Source organism: Trichoplusia ni, chromosome 11 (genome assembly GCF_003590095.1).
Source record: "Trichoplusia ni isolate ovarian cell line Hi5 chromosome 11, tn1, whole genome shotgun sequence".
Taxonomy (NCBI): domain Eukaryota; kingdom Metazoa; phylum Arthropoda; class Insecta; order Lepidoptera; family Noctuidae; genus Trichoplusia; species Trichoplusia ni.
Window position 1 is genome coordinate 11,377,344 of NC_039488.1, and position 26,795 is coordinate 11,404,138.

At 37.0% G+C, this 26,795-nt stretch overlaps 3 protein-coding genes across 4 annotated transcripts in view; all 3 read left to right on the plus strand.

The window, feature by feature from the left end:
- Window positions 1-2: 2 nt before the first annotated feature.
- LOC113498810 (probable serine/threonine-protein kinase kinX) lies at window positions 3-14,215 on the plus strand. Its single transcript, XM_026878950.1, has 6 exons — window positions 3-119; window positions 171-671; window positions 1,292-1,996; window positions 4,152-5,235; window positions 10,215-11,120; window positions 12,838-14,215. The coding sequence occupies exons 1-6, from the start codon at window positions 3-5 to the stop codon at window positions 13,452-13,454; spliced, it is 3,930 nt and encodes a 1,309-aa protein (XP_026734751.1). The 3' UTR covers window positions 13,455-14,215.
- On the plus strand, window positions 9,899-11,477 carry LOC113498985 (submandibular gland secretory Glx-rich protein CB-like). Its single transcript, XM_026879275.1, has one exon. It carries the CDS (start codon window positions 10,217-10,219, stop codon window positions 11,138-11,140), a length of 924 nt encoding a protein of 307 aa, XP_026735076.1. The 5' UTR covers window positions 9,899-10,216; the 3' UTR covers window positions 11,141-11,477.
- Window positions 14,216-18,220: 4,005 nt separating the features above from the next.
- Window positions 18,221-26,795, plus strand: part of LOC113499106 (BMP and activin membrane-bound inhibitor homolog) — a 62,976-nt gene continuing 54,401 nt past the window's right edge. For both annotated transcript variants that reach the window (XM_026879464.1, XM_026879465.1), the window contains exon 1: window positions 18,221-18,650. In XM_026879464.1, the coding sequence (XP_026735265.1) occupies window positions 18,542-18,650 (109 nt within the window). In that variant the 5' untranslated portion in view covers window positions 18,221-18,541. The remainder of the gene's footprint in view (window positions 18,651-26,795) is intronic.

Here is a 26,795-nt window from a genome sequence, read left to right on the forward strand (position 1 = left end):
CTATGATAGCGACGGGAAAGAAAAAGAAGAATCCGAGGAAGATGAAGATGAAGAGGACGCAGAAAGTGGTGAGGAAGAAGAAAGTGGAGAGGAAGAAGAAGATAACAGTGTATCAAGCAGTGAAGTCCCGAAGCATAGTAAATTAAAACTCTGTTGTTTCTCACCTGAAGACGATGACAACAACGCATCTAACACTTGCTATCGACCACCGAAGCCTGGCAAGTGCTGTCGACCACAGGTGTCTAATACCTGCTTTGTACCAAAAGTCCCTAAACCTTGCTGTCGACCGAAACCGTCTGATAGCTGCTTTCCACCAAAGGACTCCTGCTGTCAACCAAAGGAGCCTGACAACTGCTGTCAACCAAAGGCGCCTGTTAGCTGCTGGCAACCAAGAACGATGCCTGATAATAGCTGTAAACCAAAGCCACCTGAACCCTGCTGTCAACCAAAGATATCTGACAGCTGCTGCAAGCCACGGGTACCTGACAGCTGCTGTAAGCCGCGGCCGCCGGATCCCTGCCTTCCACCGAAAGTACCTGAGACTTGCTGTGGACCAAAGGAGCCTGACATCTGTCTTCGACCACAACCGTCCGAAAACTGCTGTCAACAAGAGGTGTCAGACATCGACTATTACGCTCCATGCGAGGGACAACCACAGCCAACCCCTCCTTGTAACTGTACAACGTGTTTTAAACCAAAGCCGGGGTGTTGCCAGTAACATTCATATACCACCATCTCTTAAAGTAAACATTTGCAGTTGTGGGATAAAGACGGCGCTCTACAACGCGCAGTATGCTGTCTCGCTTTCACAACTGCAACAGTGTGTAACCTTCTGTTATCTCTTGATACATACCAACTCGTAAAAACAACAGGCCTAGTTGTTGAGGACATTTTTCTATTAAAGCATGCAATTTTAGCTCATAACTATTAAACAGATTTTCTAAACACTTGCATTTTATCTTATTTCCACTCTAAATGTCCCCGCCAAGATATTACAACAATCGAAAAATTCTATCAGCCACATGTAGTGGAGCTTTGCAGTAATCAATCAGCAGCCTTCACCAATCTCCATTTATATCGCATTCAATTAGTTTTTCGTTTAAGATTTGTGATAACTACATCCATAAAAAAAATATTCAGCTTCTGAACCGAAATTGAATGCACAGAAATATGTGAAATCTAAATAAAAATTAAGTATCAAAATATCTACCAGCAGTAAGTTGACCTTATTCGATAATGCGCCTCAAAAACAGTTGTTAAAAAATTATTAGATTAATAGTATCTTGAATAGGTAAATTTATATGCTTTATTTCTAATGACGCCAGAGGTCACCTTTATAGCGCTAACATTATGCTCTGCGTCAGTTCGTGCGAACTGGCCGGATCCCCAAACTGATCCATTGGTGTTCATCGCAAACCCAGTAGAAGCCGGAGTACCCAGCCACTGGGTCCCTGCAAGTATCCTCAAAATGATCCTTAAAAAGGCCTCAACCGCAGGACCTGACTTCAACTTGCTATTTACAAATAAACCAAAAAACTGGAAAAAGTCACCGCAACAGAAAAAAAAACCACCGAATCAAAAGCCGAAAAAGGAAGATCCAAAACCAGTTAGCGAATCAACGGATTTTAGTGAAGAAGAAAATACTGAATCTGAATCGGAAGAATCCCAGCAAGAAGAATCTGAAGAAGACGAAGAATTTGAAGAAGAGGAATCTGAAGAAGAAGAAGAGGAGGAGGAAGACGAAGAAGAGGCTGAGGAAGAAGAGGAGGAGGAGGAAGAGGAAGAAGAGGAAGAAGAGGAGGAAGAGGAGGAAGAGGAGGAAGAGGAGGAAGAGGAGGAAGAGAAAGAAGAGGAGGAAGATGAAGAGGAAGAAGAAGAGGAAGAAGAACAGGAAGAAGAGGAAGAAGAGGAGGAAGAAGAAGAGGAAGAAGAAGAGGAAGAAGAGGAGGAAGAGAAAGATGAAGAGAAAGAAGAGGCAACAGAGGAAATAAATGAAGTAAAAGAAACTGATGAACCTGCTCCCGTTACAAAGCCACCTAGAAAAAAGCCGCGTAATGAGCCATGGTGAGTGGTCTAGAGGTCACAAAGTTTCTGCTTCAGCTGGACAATGGACTAAGAGCAAAAATACAAATAGAAAATAAAACACAGTTTCACTTGAGTTTTATATTTTGTTAATACAAGCCAGTAAAGATACATACAGAAGCATGGGCAAATCCCACAGACCACTTTTTCTAGATGTTTTATAGCGTCTTTTGATTAAAAAAGACAAATTCATTTGTCACTGTTCACTTAACCATGTAAAGAATCTAACAAATAGATAGAAACTCAAAAACGTATCAATGCGGTCGTAAACTTTACGTGGTATAATATGCAGAACAAATCCAAATACATCTAAGATGAGAGTACTCGTTTAAACTTTTTCCCATAATTATTAAGTTTGTGCCATCTAAATCTCAAAAAAGTGCCAAGGGAACTTCCCAATATGAAGTGATTGTCGAGTACAGATTTTTATGAGTTCTTCAGCATTTTCATCATGATCAGGTCATGTATTGAATACAAAAATAACTTCCCTTTAAACAACAATGAACACACGTTTATGTCTGTCATTTTATAAATACAAATAAAAACGATACTCGGTTGACTTTTTCATTGTACCTGCGCACCTGCCTTTAAAAAGTGTGGTTTCTCTGTTTCATCCAAACTATCCAAAGTCACAATATTCATCAGTTAACTAAAGGAAAGAGAGTCTAGTTTATTTTCTCCGAGTGCTTCCGCTGGTCGATTCGCTTCCGACAAGAGCCTATAAAGGGTCAATTTGAGCGAATACGTCAGACTAATCGCTCGAAGGCATGTAACTTGGGCCCAAGTTTATTCTAGTTTGTATTAATCAATCGATCAGACGAATCCTACCTTTCTGCTTTATAGAACACATTCAATATAGCCTTCATCAATAAAGCTACTTTAATACTACGTTCAATTAGTTTCCCATTTATGATATTCGATAGCGAGAACCATAAAATATTTTCTTCTGAATTCTGTCGTACGATTGCTTAATGTACAATTCATTTTAGGTTACATCAAATGTACATAACTATGTGACAAAAATTATAATACTTTAAGAATCAACATTCGTAAGAGGAGTAAGTTTACCTTTTTCATTTGCTTCATATTGTTCTTACTTTTCTGTTCTAGAGTTTGTTTAAGCTACATACACAGTAAGTAAAGAAGATCTTAACTACGTTGTTGATTCAGTAATAAAAGAAAGACAAATTAATACAAGCCAGTCTTTCCAGCCTTTCCATCGTCTTCCTCGACATCGAATCCAAAGTCTATGAAGTAGTGTTGTTGTATTGCTGAAAACCTAAAGCTGGTTTTTCGGTCTATCATAACTTCGGCTCCATGTCGCGCATAGAACTCAGGAAATGAGAAAAACTTGTCTAACAAGATTTTGTTACGGTCTAGAGAGAGGTGTATATGTTTAAAACTTGTAATTAGTTATATATGCTACAGATTATATTTAAAAAAATCCAGTCAGTGTCCCTGCAAAACCACTATAATTATTTCACTTGAAAAAAAATTACACTCTTAATCTGATTGCTTTGTCATTTCCAGTGAAGCCAGATGTCACCTTTATAGCGCTAACATTATGCTCTGCGTCAGTTCGTGCGAACTGGCCGGATCCCCAAACTGATCCATTGGTGTTTATCGCAAACCCAGTAGAAGCCGGAGTACCCAGCCACTGGGTCCCTGCAAGTATCCTCAAAATGATCCTACTAAAAGCCTCAACTGCTGGACCTGACAAAGTAAGCTTAATTATTATAAATAGACCGAAAATAAAAAAATCGCCGTCAGAACAAAAAAAGCCATCAAAGCGAAAGCCGAAACGGAAAAATTCAAGATCAGATAGTGTATCAAGTGATTATAGTGAAGAAAGCGAACAAGATTTATCATACATTATAGAAGACAGTACTGAATCCGCATCTGATTCCGAAGCAGAGGAAACAGATCTTGAAGAATCTGAAGATAAATCAGAAGAAGTATCAGAAGATGAAGAATCTAATGAAGAAGAATCCGAAGAAGAAGAAGCTGTGGAAAGTGAAGAAGAGAAACAATATAAGGAAGAACAGGAAGACGCTGAATATCAAAAGAAGAATGATGAAGATGAGGAAGAGGATAAAAAAAGAGTAAACGAAAATCAGGTAGAAGACGAATCAGACGAAGAGGGTGAACAAGAAATAGACGTGGAGGGAGAAGAGGAAACAGAGAAAGAAGAAGAAAAGGAAACATACGAAGAGGAGACACAAGAAGAGGAAGAGGATCAACAAGTAACATACGAAGTGGGAGAGCACGAAACTGACGAATTGGATGAAGAGAATGCAGAGGAAGAAGACGAAGAAGTGGAAGAGGGTCCTGAAGAGGAGGAAGAGCAAGCAGGGGAAGAAGATGAAGGTGAAGAAGTCGAAGAAGAGGCAGAGGAAGAAGACGAAGAAGAGTTAGAGGAGGACAAAGAGGAGGATGAGCAAGAAGGGGAAGAAGATGAATTTGAAGAAGTCGAAGAAGAAGAAGTGCTGGATGAAGAGGAGGAAGAGTTAGAAGAGATGGAAGAGGATGCGGAGGAAGAAGACGAAGAAGAGTTAGAGGAGGATGAGCAAGAAGGGGAAGAAGATGAATTTGAAGAAGTCGAAGAAGAAGTAGTGCAGGATGAAGAGGAGGAAGAGTTAGAAGAGATGGAAGAGGATGCGGAGGAAGAAGACGAAGAAGAGTTAGAGGAGGATGAGCAAGAAGGGGAAGAAGATGAATTTGAAGAAGTCGAAGAAGAGGAAGTGCTGGATGAAGAAGAGGAAGAGTTAGAAGAGGTAGAAGAGAATGCGGAGGAAGAAGACGAAGAAGAGTTAGAGGAGGACAAAGAGGAGGATGAGCAAGAAGGGGAAGAAGATGAATTTGAAGAAGTCGAAGAAGAGGAAGTACTGGATGAAGAGGAGGAAGAGTTAGAAGAGATGGAAGAGGATGCGGAGGAAGAAGACGAAGAAGAGTTAGAGGAGCACGAAGAGAAGGATGAGCAAGAAGGGGAAGAAGATGAATTTGAAGAAGTCGAAGAAGAGGAAGTGGGGCATGAAAAGGAGGAAGAGCAAGGGCAGGAAGAAGGTGAAGACGAAGAATACGAAGAAGAAGAGGAAGATGGTAAAGAAGAAACGAAGCAACCTGAGGCGTCTAACGTTCTACCCACGCGCCCTGGCAAACTTAATAAACAAAAAAGACATCCAGTCGTAGGACATATTAATGAGCCATGGTGAGAGGTTTAGTGTTCACTACTTCTGTTTATCTGTGACAACATTCAATTTATATATCTTTACAAAAATTGTATCTTATTTTTATAATAACTATCGTGAGACTGATTCATTATTAAATGATGTAACGGTTTACTCACGCGTATTTATCGGGGTAGCCCGACTAGCGGGATCGCGAGTCGAACAGTTCGACTCGCGATCCCGCCGCGTCTGCTCATGATTAAGGACTCCGGTTGGGTCCGAAACTAGTCGGGCTACCCCGATAAATACGCGTGAGTAAACCGTTACATCATTTAAAAATTGTATCTTATGTTGTGGTTGCATTTACTATCTAATTCTCTCTCTCTCGATTACATCAAAATGACTTTGGCTGGCGTGCAAAATCCAAGATACCGATAATTGTTAATTTGTAAAGAAGTACATTCGAAATGAGACGAAAATGAAATAAGGAAGGAAGGGTAATGGCGAAAAAGATATTAAGGAATCTAGTCTAAGGCTTAAATTAAGCGAGGACAGAAAGATTGTGTTATACAAAGTCAATTGTTTTACACCTGAACTCAAAGAAAAATGTAATTGTCAACAACAGTCAGACATCGACCGTTACTCTCAATCTGAGTAACGAGGAAATCCAACTCCTCCGTAGGTCAGACCAACCGTGAATACCGTAAACCCGCAGTGTCGATTTTAATATACACTGCACCACCTCTCAAAGCAATCCAAAAACATTCTTGCAATTTTGAAACTATCACGCTTCCACAAGTTTGGTTTTTAATAATTTTACAATAATTACTAATTATACAAATCTGATAAAATTGTAAAGGACAATATAAAATGTATTTTCGGTCCTCGGTTGCCTTTTTATTTTTTGCACATTGAACAGAATTGATATATACGCACGTAACCCTTCTATACGTTGCTTCTATCTGATCGATATTTATTCACAAGATTTATCACAAGAAAAACAAAGCCCTTTCAAGCTAAATTTAGAAAAAAGGGAGACGACTGTATTTATTATTATGACAATTGCATTAGACAACAATTCGAATGTTTTTTATATGTCGTATCAAATCATATTTGATTCCTTGTCCACCGAAGCTAAAATCAAAGAACCATACGTATTGATCTACCTCCTTAGGGTTAAGAGTCAGTGCTCCATCCCACGACGATGAGCTGTGGGCAAGGCCTGCGTGCATGCGTCCTGGTCATATAACTCCCACTTCAGGATCACTTTTCAGAGTCTTAGTCAGCATTTTATCACTTGTTATATCTTTTCTGTCTCTAATTAATGGACGTTATAAATAAAAAGAGCATTTTCCTAAGATCACTTAAACGAATCACTAATGAAATAATGTCAAAAGATGATCCAAGGGTCTTTGCCAAGGATTTTAGAGGATCGTTGTACACAGGATGTGTACTCGAGTGTTTAATGTATGGCAAAGGTCGTTTGCATCTTAATTTGAATAACGCTAAAAATCAACCTATAGACACCCCGAAGACAGAACTTCATGTCTTTTTTTATAATTGCTTTTCATCATAATTGGCATTGGCCTAGCCTTTTCCCAACTATGTTGGGGTCGGCTACCAGTCTAACCAGTTTCAGCAACGTACCAATGTTTTACAAGGAGCGACTGCCTATCTGACCTCCTCAACCCAGTTACCTGTGCAACACAATACCCCTTGGTTAGACTGGTTGTCAGACTTTTCAAGCTTCTGACTACCTGTAACGACTGTCAAAAATGTAGGAATAACAGCCGGGACCCACAATTTAACGTGCCGTCCGAAACACGGAGGAACTCGTTATGACAAAGATGATCACCCATCTACGGACCGACCACGTCAAGCATAATCTAATATATAAAATCCCGGGTCACGATGTTAGTTACCGTACTCCTCCGAAACGGCTTAACCAATTTTTACCAAATTTTATATGCGTATTCAGTAGGTCTGAGAATAGAACAACATCAATTTTTCATACACCTAAGTGATAAGGGTTGCTCGCACTAAAAAAAATATATTTTATTCTTTGGACGAAATTGTTTGTTTTTATTTTTTTATAATGTGGCATTAAAAATACATACAACAAGAAAAAAAATATTCGGCAGAACAACGTTTGCTGGGTCAGCTAGTAATAATATAATAATAATAATATTGGACAACATTCACACAACGCAATCTTGTCTCAAATTAAGCAGACCTTGTGTTATGCTTGTGTTATGTAGACCACTGAGAAACATACTTATATAGTTCTAAATACATACTTATTATAGATGAATGACACCCAGACACAGAACAAATGATCGTGCTCATCACACAAACATTTGTCCTGGGTTGGAATCGAACCCACGACCTCTGGTATAGCAGTCAGGGTTACTAACCACTAGACCAACAGGCCAGTCAACGGCATAGCTTAACCCGTGACCGTTTCACTTATGCGGTTATAGATTAGCCACGAGCTGACACGCGTACGACGACATCTGAACATATCTAAAATAAAACTGGCATTATGACTTACTTTTACAACTCTTTGAATGGCAACCCTGTATTTATATACCTCGATCATGATATGTTTAATTAAGTTTTCGCTTAAGACTTCCGATAGCGAAAACCATAAAATAATCTACGCAGTTTCTACCCAAACATCAAATGTACAGAAATATGGGAAGATGAAAATTTAACCACTAAGATTTCTGTCTAAGTAAGACATATTTTGTTAACTTATTTTTTTCTATTTTTTACGTATTTTGTTTTACGTTTCATTCGTTTAACAATATTTTATAAGGCAGAGTGTTTGAAGTCACGGATACACTAGGGGACAAATGGAGCAACATGTTCCTCAACAACTACGTGGAATGTGCCGAGATATATTGCGGAACATTTTGTCGACCACACTTCTCAGTGCTTATAGAAATGTCGCCCCAGGAGGTTGTGGTTATTAGTGCTACCTACATACGCGACTACACTCGGTGACAAATAGCGCAACACTGACGCGGGATACGTGCGCTCGCTCTCGAGGCGGGAGCAATCAACATGGGCCATGTTGCGGGACACTATGCAACGTTGCAGCGTCACGTATATTTTGTGTTGCGCATCATGTTGCGGGACAAAATGTTCCCTAGTGTATCCGAGGCTTTACTTTTACAATAAAACTCATTTCCTTTTATTCAATAACAAGTTGGAATATTAGTATGAAGGCAAACTAAAGCTTAAATCTTAGTTGTGTCTGTAGTTTGGAGAGATTCCTTCACAATAGTTAAGTAGTGTCGCCACATTCTGATGAGTAGGCTTGGCTGGTGCTAACTTAGCATCACACCGGACCACAGAACAGCTCATGAAATCTAAAAGTAGTATTGTGTAGTAGGTCTAGTGACTTGTAAATTTAGAGGATTCGATCCCAGGATTCCAAAACGGGTCCCGCGTCCGTCAATCCCGGCCAAAATGCTAGTTTGTTATTTAAGTCTATATATATAAAAAAATCAATGCCACTTTTCGTTGTAATGTAGGGGTATAACTCAACAATGCCTTAACCGATTTAGCAAATTTTGGACTTGCATTATTCGTGGAAGTCCAGAGAGGGTTCGTACGTAGAGAAAATTAAAAAAAAAAACTTGAAAAAAAACTTGAATTAAAAAAAAAACACATCTTTCTATACAAACAATTTGTACTAATACTTAAAAGCCTATTTGACGTTAATTCTGTCAAACAAATTGAATGTAATATGTCATTTCATTTTATCAGCGATAGTAATTATTGCTTTGTTGTGTTTATATTTTCTAAAATATTGTTGAGTATTGCTTTGTGTGTTTATAAATTCCAGAATTTATCTATATTCGTTGGTCTCGCTAAAACTGGAGAACCGATTTTATGATTTTTTATATTTTAACCGATTTGGATGATTTTAGTCTTGAAATATTATAAGCAATGCAGAGAAGGTTTATTCGGTGAGAAAAAATCAAATAATTGCCGGGAAAACCTTAAAAACAGCCCTTTTCTTTCTCACATTCAAACGTTTTCTAACAAAAATATGTAGTAAACTTCAAAATGAGGTTGGTTCCAGGAGAACAGGTAGTTTTACAATGGGGTGTTTTGGGATGTAGATCTTGCGGAGATGCGATCGCCCCATAGGCGTTACGAAGCCCTCCGAGTTTAGCTTAGCTGACAATATACATAAAAGTAAAAAAAAATCTGTAGCAGTCGAATATAATGATAGTAAGTATTTGGGAGGAGCAGGAGAGCAAGTATCATGAGTACTCGAGGATACCATTAAATCGGGCAGAAGAAGTCACAATAGCAGCTAGATGTACGTTCAGGTGGTTTCGATCTTGCAAAAATGACAAGATTGGAATACATAACTAATTTACAGACTCTTAGGCGGTACGAAGTTCGCCGGGAAAGCTAGTTACTTCATAATTTACTAGCTAACTCAGTAAACGTTGTTTTGCCCTATTAAGATAGGGGTTGACTGTTGATAATTTGTGGTTGCATTTTTGTATGCCTATAGATTTAGACAAGTACCTAGTCTGTTTATTTTATCAGAGAAAAGTAGAAATTTGTTTTGTTTTTTTAAGATGTACCTAATTTCAAATTATAATTAAATTCAAAACATGATTTTGATGTTTTAATATCTTTTTGTTGACACTTTCTATTATCAATGCAATCCGGGATAGGAAAAATTGACCGGGACCGAATCCTATACTTGGTTTCCTCACTATGTTATCCTTTCCGATTGGCAGTTGTTCTCGAATTTACATGGTACATGTGCTGCCGGATCTAAGCACTTTCATAAAAATCTATACAAAAAGAAAGGGCAACCCTCGTGGGTTGACCTTTCTATAGCTTAAGTTTTAAGTTCATATACGAATATGAACTATTTGCTTCCTTCGACTAAAATGAAAACGACTAAATTTGATATTTCTTTGTAATTTCCAGTAATGCCAGATGTCACCATAATAATGCTAACGTTATGCTCTGTGAAAATCGCCCACTCAAGCAAATGGCCAAATCGAACTAAACTCTCTCAAGCAGGCAGCAACCATTGGCCAGACCCTGAAAATGACCCATTGATGTATGTCGCGAACCCAGTAGAAGCCGATTTACCTGGACACTGGCTTCCACTGAGTGTGCTCAAAGCTGTTCTAGAGAAAGGTACTACACTTCCACCTAAGGAAGAACGTGCTGTATTTAAAAAAACACATACCGTAAAGCCACCACAAAACAACAAAACTCAACAGAAAAAAGAAACAGAAGAATCTAGTGTAAACACAGAAGTAGAAACCGTAGAGGAATCTAGTGAGGAAACCGAGGCAACACAGGAGGCAACTGGTGAAAGCTCAGAGGAGGCAAGCGAGAACAGTTCTGAAAGAGAGACGACGCAAGAAAAAACAACGCAAGAAGAGTCGGAGCAAGAGGAAAACACGAACGAAGAATCAGAGCATGAGCACCCAACGAAAGAGGATTCAGAGCCACAGGAATCAACAAAAGAGGAGTCAGATCTAGAGGAATCAACAAAAGAGGAATCAAACCCAGTGGAATCAACAAAAGAACATTCAGACCCAGTGGAATCAACAAAAGAACATTCAGACCCAGTGGAATCAACAAAAGAACATTCAGACCAAGTGGAATCAACAAAAGAGGAGTCAGAGCCAGAGGAATCAACAAAAGAGGAGTCAGAGCCAGAGGAATCACCGAAAGAAGAGTCACATCAAGAACCAGAGATAGAAACAACGACATTTAAAGACTTAGATCCAATTAAAACTGACGTGGAAACACTTAAGGGTGCATTAGATGGTCCTGCGAATATGGCTCCAAAACGCAAGAAAAAGCCGGTGGCCAGTAGTAACAATTGGTTATTGTAACTTTAACTTACTCCATGGTAGATCGTAGTCTTATTCTTACACATTGTATAAGACTTCAACGTGTGCTGATACCAAAAGTAGTATTATTCTAAGCTATTTAATATTTAATGCTTAGTCGTGCTAGTATTATAACTTATTATTTGTTGAACCTACTATATTTTACTCGAATATTTCTTAATGCCTATTATATTTTTTCAGGTTTTTTTCTTATGTGGTAAATAAACTTAATAGCTAAATAAATCTGCTAGTAGCCGTGGTACACTGTAACTATAAGGTACCAAACAGTAGCCAGTAGGACAATTATTTGTGTGATCCACTATCGCTTGTCCTGAGTCTGGGTATCTTTGTGCATGTGACTTGAATACTTGCGAAACCCCCCGCGAAACAAGGATTCAAATCCTTAATGAGGGAGTCGTTTAAAAAATTGCCGACCTCCAAGCTTACTCCCAAATCTGGTTTGAATCTGATTTTAATTTTGATTTTTTCCTGAAATGGTACCATCGAATCTTCGATCTTGGTTCGAGATCAAGTAGCGATTCAGCGTTACCGGGCTTAACGGCGGCGTCCCTTACTCGTAACAATACACCAATAGGTGCTAGTATTCCCAAGTTGGAGTCCTTAACATGGCGGAGTCGCGAGTTGAACTGATTTGGCTCAGGTTAGGCCCAAAACTAGTCGGGCAATCTCAAATACAAATACAAATACAAATCTTTTTATTCGTCAATAAATACTCGATAAATACTCGTGAGCCGTTGCATCATTTAATAATGAATCATGCGCACGATAGTTACTACGAAATGGTCAGCAATTAGGAGTAAAGATGTATTGTTTTCACGCCTATTTAGTTTGTGGTCTACCAACCTACCGATAATTATATTTTTCCTGAAGTAAGGCTTGTCTTGATTTCCGAAGTTAAATCAATAATAGTGGATTAAAAAAATGTGCTATGCTCAATTAACTTTTTGATTAAGACAGCTGATAACAAGAACCATAAAATATTATCCGCTCACATTCTGACTCGGCATCAAATGCACAACAAAATGTGAATATTATCATATTTTGCTAACCTATTCTTATATGTGTACGTACAGTAAGTATGTTTTTGTTCGTTGGTTTATATTATTTACAAACGGTTTCATTCATTTCGTGAAAATGGTAGCTAAGGTCGTAAAACAATGAGAGCCAAATTCATTATTTGATTATTATGATCAAGCGGTCGAGCTCTAACTGTGCTAGTTCTGATAAAAAAACCTGTAAGTATTTGATAAGCTTATAGATTTTTATAAGTTTTATCATACCAGACTATGTCTAAAGTTGAAGCATTCAAGCGCTGAGAAAATCCATAGAAAAACATTTTTTGTATTATTTACAGAAATGCCACATGTCTCCATAATAGTGCTTACATTGTGTTCAGCGAAAGTCGCTCAAGCAAGCAACTGGCCAGACCCTCAAAACGATCCATTAATATTTGTCGCGAATCCAGTCGAAGCTCAAGTACCTGGTCACTGGATCCCACTCAGTGTACTTAAAGTTATTCTACAGAATGGCACAACACTTCCACCTAAGGAGGAACGTTATCTAACTACAATAAAAAACCCACGCGAAAAATCACAAAATCAACAACCACATAAAGGAAATAAAAGTCAAAAGCACCACAAACCTAAACACAGCAAAAAACATAAACATCATAAACCCAGTGAAGACAGTCTTGAGAAAACTGCTGAAGAACCAAGTGAAGAATCAGATGTATCAGAGTCGACTGAGGCAACTAGTGAAAGCGCGGAATCGTCGAGTCGACAAGAATCTGAACAAACAGAGACTACGCAAGAGGAGACTACAAAAGAAGATACTGCAGAGGAGGAGACAACAAAAGAAGATACTGCAGAGGAGGAGACAACAAAAGAAGATACTACAGAGGAGGAGACAACTAAAGAGGGTACTGCAGAGGAGGAGACAACAGAAGAGGGTACTGCAGAGGAGGAGACAACAGAAGAGGGTACTGCAGAGGAGGAGACAACAAAAGAGGGTACTGCAGAGGAGGAGACAACAGAAGAGGGTACTGCAGAGGAGGAGACAACAAAAGAGGCAACCCAAGAGGAGGCTACCAAAGAGGAGACTACAAAAGAGGAGACAACCCAAGAGGAGGCTACCAAAGAGGAAACAACCCAAGAGGAGACTGCTCAAGAAAAAGAAGAGACGCAAGAGGAATCGCATCATGAATCCGTGCAAGAAGGGCCGGCAACAGAAAACCCTCCAGATGGGCCAACTAAGAAGAAGAAAAAGAAGATTCGCCAGGAAGATTTTATTTAGGTAAAAGGCTATGCCTTCGAGACGTTCAAACATACTTTTTTAACTCATGTTAATTATAAGATTTACCTAATATACACACCTAGTTTAAAAGTTTGGTTGTAATTCTGTTATTTGTCCATTTTGCTTGATTATGCAGTTACACGTTACTCGTTTAAGTCGGGTACTTATAAGAGACTATATTTCATCGCCTTTATCTGTCTGTCACACATTATTAAGTAAATTCTTTAAGTTATGTATTCCTAACTATCAACATTGAACAAGCGCAAATTTTCAATCTCGAAACCGGGTGCAATTTCGGCTTAGTAGTCGATTCGCCTGATTCAATCGAACCCGCAATTACTTGGAATATTCTCAATATTCCTTATCTATGTAGTTTTAAGTTTATTCGTTGAAAACAATAATTAAACAAAAGAGTGAGTTCTTTTTTTTCCTGACACTTGGTTCAAGGTTCAAACAAGCAGTCTTGTCAAAACATGTCTCTACACGTCTTGCCAATCATAGGGGCAGCACCCAGTCTGCAGACCAAGGTATTTCTTATCTCTAGCCTTTAATTAATCCATAAGCCCGTTTGCTTTGTTATACGTATACAATACAATCGAAAAAAAATGCTGTTTTGTTAACTCTTTGTGTATTACACGGTTGAAACTAAAACAACAAAGTAGGAGATACGATATTCCGAGATAGGTAGCTAAGCAAAACCATGGTCAGTTGACTCAGTTGTAATTTTCTTACAACTGAGTCCTACATCTAATAGAAAACATCCTCTTTTTTTACGTCGTCTTGGATAAACATTAATAAATACATAATTATTATACAGCTTCATTATAAATCTGGGGTCAACATAATTAGGTCTTAAACAAGGAATTATACCACTTTTTAAAGCCTGTCAAGGCTGTCAGCGATAATAAAATTATTTACAGCACCAGAACATATAACTTAAAACAAATAATACAGTTATCGTTATGCACTCACGGATCCTACCCAGCACTTAAAGCATCGTAGGAAAGAGATATCGCTATACGTGGTATAGTTCACTATCTTGCTTCCACAACTGCAACAAGAGTTTAAGAGATTGTAGTCCATCAGTTTCTCTACAGCATTAGGGCCGTACCTTAACTTATATTATTTGTTCGGCGGCGACTTTTTCAACCTTATCTTGATTCGATAAGGGATGCACTCGGCGCCAGTAGCTGGAGCTAGAAAACCAACGGTGAGTGACGCTGAAGCGGGCGCGATTTAGTTATTGAAAACAACCACAATGGTACGATGGCATGCTGCAATGTGTTCTACCGAAGTCATCTTTTTCAGAACATTCGATCAGAGCTTTGAACAGGGACCGGTCTAAGACATTTACATCACACTATACTATAATAACAGGAAAAAGCTAGTATTGCTATAAAAAATAAATTGATGATCATGGATATTAAAATGTTTTTATAAAAATAGAAGAAACATTCGATTTTGGTCAACTCGCTCTTTCCATGGCCACAATACCACGGCCTTCTGAGAATCCCGAACAGGTAATTAAACTTTACAATGAGAAGCTCGAGAAATGCTTTTGTTTTTTTTTTTTAATTATGTCTAAGTAGCGTTAACAAAAGATGTAGCGACGTTAAGTTTTAAGTAGAAAGAATAAAGAAGGAGATTTTGTACCACTTAACAGTATTGACAGTTTTTATGATTATTGACGACTTTTCCTGCTGGCGCTACCAGGTATGAGTCATCGACGTGTTTAAACCTGTTAAAATTTTAAATGTTTTTGTTGACGCTACACCGCGTGTGGTATGTAAACACAAATTAATATTGATAGGGCAAAGGGAAACTCAAAATCCAGGAATTTTATGTTTTTGTCAGTGTTTTACGAAATGTCCAAAAGGCCTAATTAGGCTTTAGTTTTTGCTTTACAGAATTCACGAAACCGATATAATTAAGAACTTATTAATTCGGGATTACTTAAAGAGTCTTAGTAAGTGTAGTTCATTGTAGTCTTTAGAAAGAACAGAGTTTATGCTTTGTAGATTTTTGGCCCAACTAGCTTATACCAATACCAGAATCTCAAATACAAGCGAACTTCTTATTTATGTAATTGATGATATAATTATGCAGGTAACAGAATTGAATCTTACTCTCGGAAGACGATTGCATTTCAAATTTTTAGGCATTATCCTAAAGTTAATAAGACATGGTCCGCAAGAAAAGTAGTATGCAATATAAAATGTGGAAAAAAAAAACGTCATCGATACATTATGAATATTCTTTTAAAACGGCTCAAGTGGCACAAAAAATATCCTTATTTCGTAAAAGGGGGTTTCACAAAAATACTGTACACCCAGACAAAACCACTGGTGTATCAAGTATCACAGACAAGCTTGTCCTACGCGAGGATCGCACCCACGTCGCGCACAGTGGGATTGATGTGATGACCTATACCACTCGGCGATCCATATTCAGTGCGCTAAAGCAACAAAATATAGTACTACTAGCTTTTCGCCCGCGGCTTCGCCCGCGTCGAGGTCGGTTTTATCGCGTTTCCAAGAGAACTCTTCAAAAGTCCAGGATAAAAACTATCCTATGTTCTTTCTCAAGTTCAACTCTATCTCTGTACCAAATTTCATTAAAATCAGTTTAGTGGTTTAGACGTGAAAGCGTAACAGACAGACAGTTACTTTTGCATTTATATTATTAGTAGGGATTACATTCTTCTTTATCGACATCACAGGACCCACAACATAAAGTATTTTACGGATAACCGAGGTTATGTTTTTTTATCCTAGATACGAGTATGGACCTCAGTATCGCGAGTCCGACTCGTACTTGACCAGTTTTGAAACAATACACTACTTTCTACACATTCTAGTTTCTACAATGCCTGTCAACCCTCAGCCTTCGTTAAGACAACTGTGTAAACATGGCGATATTGACCATATGAATTGATCCTCCTATATCGGTATGCTATAAATTTAAAACATTTATGTATTTCAAACATGTAGTCAGCAGGAGAAAGAGTCATTAGGAGTTATTAATATGCATGCGTCTTTATAGGGTTGTCAAAGATGAAATCGGTTTTCGGAACGGGAGCTTCGGAAAGAGAAATGAAACTAATAGAGAAATATTAATAGTTTATCAGTAATAGTCAGTAGTCAATAGTCAGTTTAGTAATATCAGTTTATCACAATCAATTTTATTTTCTGCTCATTAAGCCATAATTTCGAAGAGGCATTGTGCTTAAAGTTAATGCAAACAAACAATTCAGAAAACAAAATTAAAGTAAACTCATTTTCTGATGTCCTAGTCAATTTAGTATCATGCGTTATTTAAATAAATTAAAAAAAAACGTGTAGAATTTATCAGTATCCTAACTATTCCTAACCATATTCAGGTATAGACTTAACCTTATTACGTTAACGTCAGCTAATTATTAAGAAAATGTCTTGAAAAAAAAATATTTTTACTAAATTATAGTCAACCCTACTCATAAGGCTTGCAATAGGCCCTATTGCAGTGCATTCGGTCCACAAACAAAGGCACGGTTGCATGAGTTTCATCGTTTTTTCCCGCCCGTGTGTGCACGGCTTTAGACCGCGTTCTTTTTTAAAATGTTCAGTTTATTTATTGTGTGTATCTACCTTAATTTGGTCTTCCATGGTTTTGGATGACAGCGAAATAAAGGAATAATGATTTAATACCTTCGCCTTGTTTGGATTAAACTATAAATTTATGGCTGATGAGAGGTTGATTGTAACTTACTTTGCATGTTAATTGTACTTACATTAAACAATTTTCTTTAAGAAGATTTAAGCGTTTTTTTTATATTCATATCTAGAAAGTTGAGCTGTAAGGATTGTTGCTTAGATATTTATCATTTTATGATTAACTTTGATAAATATACATATTTCAAATAAATTAAAAATAAAACCTAGTCTAACCTGACCTATCTATGAAGCATAGTCATGATTTTCGTAAACTTTCCAAAATAGCACTAAAAACTTTTTCGTTCCTGACTCATCTCATTTAAACTCTCATTAAGTTTTACTGAAGGTACTTTAAAATCAGTGAGCCAACAATTAAAACATTTACAACTATTCCAAAATCTTTGTTTAAATAATGCCGTCGGTCTCGGTCCTATAGAAAGTTGCAGTTCTTTTTTTTCCTCTTCGGTAAATAAATTACAAAGAATGCGCGCCACGCGGCCGGCTACTAGCGCCGGCCGGTCGCAAAAAGTGGCGCCTGCAATATGCACTTAAGTTCAGCTTTATTTACGTAACTTGATTTTTAATTACCTGTCTTAAACACTAGCAATACGGTTTAAATTAGGTTGATTCAAAATTGACACTAAAGATGCGCTGTCTAGTCTCCTCTGCATAAGACTTTAGTGGTTGCCGGCATACAATCGTATCGATATCGATACATTTTGGACTAGTTTCAGCTAAATCGTTAAGGATAAGATATGTTAGTACTTCTTCTTTAGCGATATTGTGAAACACAATGTTTTATGTTACGCTTAAGATTCTTAAGTTGTTACTTAAAATTAAATTTTAACTTTTGCCTAAAAATACTGATAATAATACTTAAGTTTTAAGAATAAATTAAAGTCAACACTCAGACCAAACTTATTTTAACATTAAAACTGATCATTACATTTTTATGCCATCATGCATCACTACGATAAAAACTATAACAATATCGAAACGCCTTACAGTTTTGTATTCTCATCCCTATTAACCGACGGACCGATTCGCTCGCTCGCTCATCGCGCCGTTCCTTTCATTCATTTAGTCGAGCTTGAACGCCGTTGTGAGTGGGTTGTGTTCGTGTGTTATTGACAATCGTGTACGCGTGTTTAATAATATTCATAAAATTCACGTGCGTTTTACAAAAATACAATATAAGTGCCACAGAAGAACGTTACAGGATAATATATGTGAATAACAATAACTGTGATAACAAACATTGTTAGAAGTTTTATTTTTAGTTTTAGTTCATAGATATTTTGGTGATGACTTATTAAATAATGAGTGTCTTTGGAATGGTTTAGTTTATTCGTAATGGTGACTGTATAGTGTTTATTAGTACTAATAAGTTGTAATTGAGATGGCAATGGCGGTGGTCAATATTTGCGTGTGTTTTTTGTTGGTGATGTACCAGTTGTCGGCGGCTTCTAGCGAAGCTTCCTCGGAATCCACAGATTTGGGACTGACAGGTAAGAAATGGACTTACAGAATATTCCCTTAGTTTTAATGTGTATTATTAAAATACAGCCGATACCCGACATCTCAAGTTTTAATGACTTCGGGGACGCGTGCGATCCGCTTTTGTTTTTATTTTGACAGGTAAACATTCGTTCCTATTTTGTTTATATAAGCAACCAGTCATTCTATGCATATAATCCACATAGTAGAAAGGAGTTTGCTTCAGATACGGACCTATTTGAAAAGTATATAATTACCTACGTTGTTTAGGCAAGTAAATGCACATCGCTTAATAGCAGCTTGTATTGTCAACACATCATTAGAAGGCATTAGAAACGCTTATTATACTATAGCCATATTTTATCATAAATGAGTAGCTAATTAGCATTTACTTAATACCTTCTTAGTTTCCGAGTTTCTTGTTTACAATTAATTTACATTAGTTTAGAGTACCTAACCTACCTTTCAAGGCCTATTTTACAGTTGTCTGTCCGAAGTTTATTACCCTCAACCCTGCCCCCTATACAAGACGTAACCAAATTCCTATGCGTTGTTTTTGTAGAGGTTGTTTTTCCAATTATTAAAGTGCCTATACCTACACAAAAAATCCTTTTTAAACATTGCGCATTCCGTATTTCAAATTAAACACAGATTAAAAATATTAGTTGTACCAATTAATCATTCACTCACAAAATCGTTCGCAATTCGAATTTGTCTAGCGACGCCTAATTGCCTTATTATTGTCACTGTCGCCTCATTTCTTACCTGAGATGCCCTCACTAAAGCATTTAGACTCGCTTCTATGTTTCGAACAATAGCTAATAGCTAACAATACACATTGTTTCATTAGGCCATTGGTCCCGGTGAAAACGCGTAAAATCTTTAACCTGCCACAACTTGAGTGGGTCTTGAAGACCGACATACGTAATTAATATTTTATTTTTAAGACTTCTCTTATTTTGACGAAGATTAACGGGAATGTTTTATTCGTATTAGATATTTTTGATCCCTAATCTTAGGATTAAGACGTTTGCGTTTATACTACTATGTTATTCTAGATTAACTGTTCTATTTATTTGATGTCTCATTTAAAACGTGAAACTTCGTCGTTTGCATATTATATAGCCATCATTTACACAGTAGCTCGTATTGGAATGACAGAATCGTAACCCGTTTGACAGAATAGCCACCGGTTCCAATTTTAAATAGCTTGTCAACTACCGTATAGAAGGCCCGACATTTGTTTGATTTATTTACGTGATGATGTTAAATGTAGGTATAATCAGGGACCGGACAACCCCACTTTAGAGTTAAGCCGTTTGACAGGGTAACCCGTACACGGGGTAACTCATATCGCAGTGTTACCTTTTGTTCGAGTTACACCCTCGAAACCCAGCGAAATGGTTAACACCTTCATTATGGTAACCACGTGAAGGGGTTAACCCCTTCAATAACTTAACCCTTTGAAGTGGTTACCTTCACGAAAGGCTTTTATTCGTGTTACCCTGAATTACCCATTAAACTTGAGCTGCATACTTGCACCCTAGCGGCCCCTCATTGCTTTACTAAGACTACAACTGATTTTCTTCTATCGCCGAGGCGTCCGTCGCGCCGCGACTCGCGCCTCTCGGACAAACTACCTACGCGCGAAACGTCATATAGGTAACTAGCTGTTGCCCGCGACTTCGTCCGCGTGGTTAGAAGATATAAGTTAGGAATATTTGAACGAATGCCCTCGAAGATTAATATTTTTCCCCGTATTTGCCACATTTTCCATTAAATCTTCGCTCCTATTAGTTGCAGCGTAATTTTATATACCTAGCCTTAAACCTTCCTCGATTATTGGTCTATTGAACACAAAATGAGATCAAATTTTTTAGATGAAATTATTTATAATAATTAAAAAAAAATCGATTACAAGTTTTTTTTCATTTTTTGCATTTTCTGAGAAGATTTGACGGGTGAATTTTCGATTGAAAATTAGAGTGTTTTTTTATATTAATTCAAAATAAGGTGAAAAAATAAATATTTTTAATCAAATAAATTACAGCGTATTTGGGACACAAAAAAGTAAGTTTTCACCAAATTTCGTTACAAAATAAATTTTTGTAAAAGATAAAAATAAAAAACCACAATCTTGGTTTTTTGGATTTTTCACATAAATTTTGAGGTTGAGTGAAAAAAATGTAAACACAAAAGTTTTAGATCTTTTTATTTCCTACAACTTTGCCATTTGACTTTTTTCGATACGAATTTTAGTTTTGCCGGAAATCGAGAAAATCCGTTTTTTACTCTTCAAACGTCACTCCCACCCCCTTCTCGACCTCAGATCGCCCCCGTAAATTAATTTTCCTTTCATTTTTATAATATTTCCTTTTCTAATGGGTTTCAACCTACTATTATTTTTTTTGGTTTTAAAAATTATCGACCCTGGTCTACAAGTATAGACACGAAAAATATATATCACAACGTTTCAAATGTGCGACAAGCAAAATTAAACTGTAAGATCATATCTACAATGATTTTTATTCCATGTTTACAAGTTGCTCGGTAAATGCAACAATGGCGCCGCTGGGCGGTAAGATGTCACGTGCGCTCGTGGTTATACTATTTTCAAACTAATGTCTATGATAAAGAGTGCATATTACATTGTCTTAGGTTGGAGTGGGTTACCCTGTTACAGTGTTACAGGGTAGTGAAAGGGTAACCTGTTCAGAACAGGGTTCCAGTAATCCGTTTGAAGGTGTAACATATGTCATAGGGTTTTTTCTTGAAGCGCTTAAAAAAACCCCTTCAAAAACCCTTTCAATGAGTATCCGGACGGTCCCTGGGTATAATTGAATGTTCATAACTGAGTCACTACACCAGCCTGCTTATCCGTCTAATTAGTTTTAGCAATTCATCCACTAAGTCTTAAGTAGAAATAGGTATTAATTTGGCGTTAAGATAGCGTCTATACTGATATACTTATTTTTCTATACTGTAAAAAATATATCCTCCTTACGCTTACTAAATTGCAATGATGCAAAAAGGTGTGGTACAATTGCACTATAGGTATCATCGATCACTAATCCTTTTATCACCTATCATGTAAAATTATTGTATTTTACTCAAATGAAACACAATCAAACGAATTGTGGAATCGTATAATGTTTCACGAATTACACTTAACCGTAATCGCAATTATTTAACGTTGATTAAACCGGTAAGTACGATGACCCTATATTTATTAATCCTTTAAAACCCGTACAACCCTAATCACATGATACATAATATGCAATTATTCGATACTTCTGTCTCGTTATCGCTCGTATCGTTTTGTCTTCGATTACAGTATCGATAATCGTTGCGTTGCTATGGCGATAAGTGAGCGTGACCTGCGCCGGCGCCGCGCCCTCGGAACCGTCTCGTGGTCCACAGTATCCACCTGTGTTACCTACTAAGCTACTATATCCATTACACAATAAATTCGTACTTATCTCATTTTACTGCAGCATTCTAGGGTTAAATTAACGTTTTCAATTTAAATGTAGAGAATATTAAAATTCCCGCTTGTTATTTTTTTTAAAAGCAATTATGTTCTATTTTTAAACAACAGAATTTTATATATTTCTGGCCATAGAGTTTAGAGTTCTAAGCAAAGGCGATATTTAGGCGCATGTAAAAAAAATCGTCACCTCATTAAACAGTTAGATAAAACAAATGCATGACAATTTAATACTAACCTAACACAACTTAATTAACTAACGCGACCTAATCTAATCAATTGGACTTTAATAAACCTATACGTATTTATACTAACCATGAAATAAATAAACATTGTCCGTCCTTTTGGCCCTGCCTATATTACACAATTTACAACCGGATGTAACACTGTAATACTGACTTAGCTATATCAATTTCAGTAATACTTGAGTCTTGACATGATCGTCTAACGATTGTATCGTCAATGGGACAGGTGACGTCATTAATCGATAAGCTATCGATAATCAGATAGCGTGCAGACTTGGCGCCGTTATTATCTATTGTATGAATTACTGTATGTTGTGTATTTTAAAATAAATGCGATTATTTATTGTCGTCTTTAATTAATCATCGATGATGTGACGTGAAATGTTTCTCCTAAAAAGTTTGACCCAACATTGGATCAAACACCCAAAGTATTGTACCACGATGTTGGTCGCCAACATCGACTAAGTAGTTCATAGTCGTGTTTGAACTGTTTCATGTGATGGATGTCATCATACAATCATTATTAAAGCAGGCGTGGCTTCTGACGCAATACCGATTACACGCACCCATTGTTACAGTATTTCATTATGGTGAAAGCGGTGCGTTAACTGCGTAAAAAACTTCAAAGAAAAACAAATAGAACGTTGAAAGTACAGGTTCCTAGTTTTTGTTGGATTACGTTCTTTAAATTGTTGGGAATGATTGGCCAAGCATTTCGTGTTGGTAGTTTTAAGTCGATTGTTGTACAAGCATTTTCAGTTGAAAAATTATCTACTTACATGGTGTCTGTTGGTGAAATCATGCTATATAAATTAGGTTACAAAATAAGTACAGGGGGTAGTTCAAGAATGTTCATGTTCACAACTGACAAACCTTAGCGATAAAAATCAGATGAGTTCAGCTGTTTTAAAAGATAATAAAAACAACATTAATTGATAATATCTTTTATCTATCTAAAGACGTTCATTTAGATTAATCAATACTTTCATAAATATTCGTTAATATTGAATTTGTGGCGCAATTCCTATGTTTTCAGAAACATTATTCTTGCGTCATATTTGTATTAGTATGTACCTACCTATTTGCACAACGAACATGTCAAATAACAAAACTAAGGTTATTAAGCGAAGAAAGCTCACGCGAAAAAGATCCGTTTCAAACTTAATGGGACTTATTCGAAAGTCGTTTTATGTCCCATTGTGTTGTGAAATGAAAATACTTTAATGTTCGTCTAAACTAGGACTGAACATTAACAAAGTCTTGCTTTGAATATCTTAACGTGAATGTTTTATCGAAGAGAAAACTTTAAAACTAAGCTATTGTAATATACTTAATATTATTTTCATAATTAAGTATACATGTACTTATTGCTTTTTGCCTATTCAGAATTAAAATTAAAGTGGTTTTGATTTAAAGCTTTTAAGATACATCGGAATCGTTTCAAATAAAAACTCATCGGGACTATATATCACATCTTAAATTATTGTTGTTTAGTGACAGTTTTCTCCATGAGTAATCACTGCTCTTAATTACGTATTTACAACATCATAATCGATATAGGAAATACGCTTTCCACATCTATTAAAAAATGTCGCTATCGGCTAGAAAGGCAATGTACTGATGGTAATTAAGGGCAATAGACACAACAAAATGTTGCACGACACCGCATATGTTCATATTAACGTAAAATGCAGAAAATATACTCCAAACAAAAGTTCCAAGAACAATTATTTGTCAAGGCAAGAAAAAAAAACAAATTAAAAAGATAAAGAAAATGATGGACATGGATTGATTAAATTGTTGTATCTATTTATTACGTAAAACATTAAGTAGATTTTTTGATTAGAAATGTTATTTGTAATCATGTGATATCAATATCACAAAATAAATAACATTAACATTAATTTTATAACTACAAACACATTGTATCGATATAATTTGCCTTACGACAATCGAGTTTCATTTTATGTCAAAATGTTATCTTTTAAATATCACGTTACTCTGCAGTAGTCTTCTCATGACTAAGCACATACATTTTATTTGTACTCCTACTTCTGTACTTTCCCTGTTTTGTGGTCGCACGGACTCATTAGCAATTCACGGGTGGATTCCCATGACGTAAGCGGCGCCCGTACCCCGGCGCGACGCCACATGCTCGACTAGCACGGATTTAGGGATTCAAGTGGTATTACCAGTCCCACCGCCCAATCCCACAACACTATTCCCAACTGTAGATGCAGACTACAGGGTACCGCTTAAGCGGATTCCGAAAAGGTAATGGTATATGTATGTGAAAGTTTTGCGTCATTAACTCCTTTTTAAAGTGCTTTTAGACACGGTGTTTTGACTTAGTTAAATAGGTACTTTAGTGGTGTTTGTTGTAAATGTCTGTAGTGAGTAGTTTTATGGGAAAGACAAGGTCTAAGTAAGGTGATTAAACTTTAACGAGATGCACATTTTAAGAGAAATCGTTAGTGTAATTTTATGGCGTCTAAAGTCACATTTAAATATTTAAAATCAATACATTATTCAGGTATAAAAAAAAGTTCGTTACGATGACGTCACTAGACAGTCGTCATTATTCCCAAAAAGTCCAGTCGCATGTCGAAAGATAATTAACTAGCTATTGCTCATAGCAGACGAAGGGTAGTTGAGACTGTTTAACCGTTGTCTGGCGCCAAAATACTAGACGCATGATAACTTGATACTTCTACCACACTCGATACCCAACCTTATTTAGTACTGATACGGTGTATTTTACTTTGAGGTAGGAACAGAGGGCCTGCTGAGCCCTCGGGATGTCATAAGTAAAGCTTTTTTATTACCATTATGTAACATTCGTCAATAGGGGACAGATGGTGGGCCCTGCACCTGCGTTCGTATTGAATCTGCCTACTCCGCTGAAAGTTTGTTTACTTATGATAAGTTTAGTCTGATCTGCTATTCATATGTATGAGCAGATGTTTTACAAACGTGCTAAAAGGTTTTTGATCCCCTCGGATAAAGAGGTAACTTTTTAAATACTTTAAAAAAGAAAACAAAATAAGTCGTCATCGTCTTGATTCCAAAACTTTTTTCCATTCAACATTTGACCTAAATAATTTATTTATTTACACAATTCAGGTGAAAGAAATCAGAAATTCCTGATTAATCCACGGCTTGTTCTCTCCGCTCTGTGCCTATGAATGAAAGACAAAAACTTGTACCGTAACTAAATGGAACAATCCAAAACAAATCGTTAAACATTTGCAACGGTCGTTAATTGTAATCGAGCAGTATCTGAGTATGAATCGTTTTTATTTTAATTCGCATACTGACACACAGTAGGAAGTTGATCAATATTTGTATGTGTGGCTGAACATTAATTATTTTTTTCTATAGTTTCAAAGTCAAAGACTTCTACGACTGCTTATCCTGTTTAAACACTAATATCAATGTAGCGGACTATTAATCCTTTTGGCCTTTAACTCTTATCTTAGTAGTGTAAATATGTGCTTAATTTATTACTGTTAAATGTATAAGCACACATGGTAAGTCTATTTATCAGGGATCTTTTATAACTGTTCAAACAATGGCGCTAGCGTGTGTATTAACTATACGCAATGGGAGCGTGTGTTTGCATGTATGCGTCATGCCACAACCAACAAAGAATTACTTCTCGAAATATAATGGGGCCAAGTGTCTTCCGCGAAACACTGCATCTGAATACCTAAAGATTTTTTCTCATGAAATCATCTCGAACAAGTGAATCGTCGCTCTATATTTGTTCACGTCCAAAACGAGTGCTTACTGTAAAATGTGTCTCACTGCACCTAATTCCAACACAATAGCAGTAATGCAGGTGTAAGCAACTTTGTTCAATATTATGACCAGTAGCCAACAAATTGAAACAGGTAAACTGATACGAGTTGAAATACAACAGGGCTAGTAGTGCATAACGAACGACAGTTGCAACCAACTTCCGCTACATGCCGGAAGTGTGGCGCCAGCGGCGCCTGCGCCGACAATCCGCGGTTTTCAGCCATTCACACCTCAACCGCGACGCGACCCGGACGTCATGCGTCGCTGCTCTCATAATTAATTCGTTATACAATTAAGATTTTTTATTACCGTTTGTTTTATGGCTGTGATATGCTTTAATCAGATGCTGGGTTTTTCTATGAATTCCTCACATGCACCTAGAATAATAATAAATTGACATTCGACTATCGGCGCATTGATATTAACATAAGTCGACGGCTGTCAGGGCCGTGCAAATAGAGCATTAATCCAGCATGTCACGGTGTTGCTGCAATGCACTTGCTAAACAGGCCATATGTATGCGTGTGGCGAGTTCGCCACTCGCCGACGAAGGTGACTGTGTAACACACTTCGACGCCAAAGCCTTTGCTATAAAACTATTTACTCGTAAACATAAGTCTATT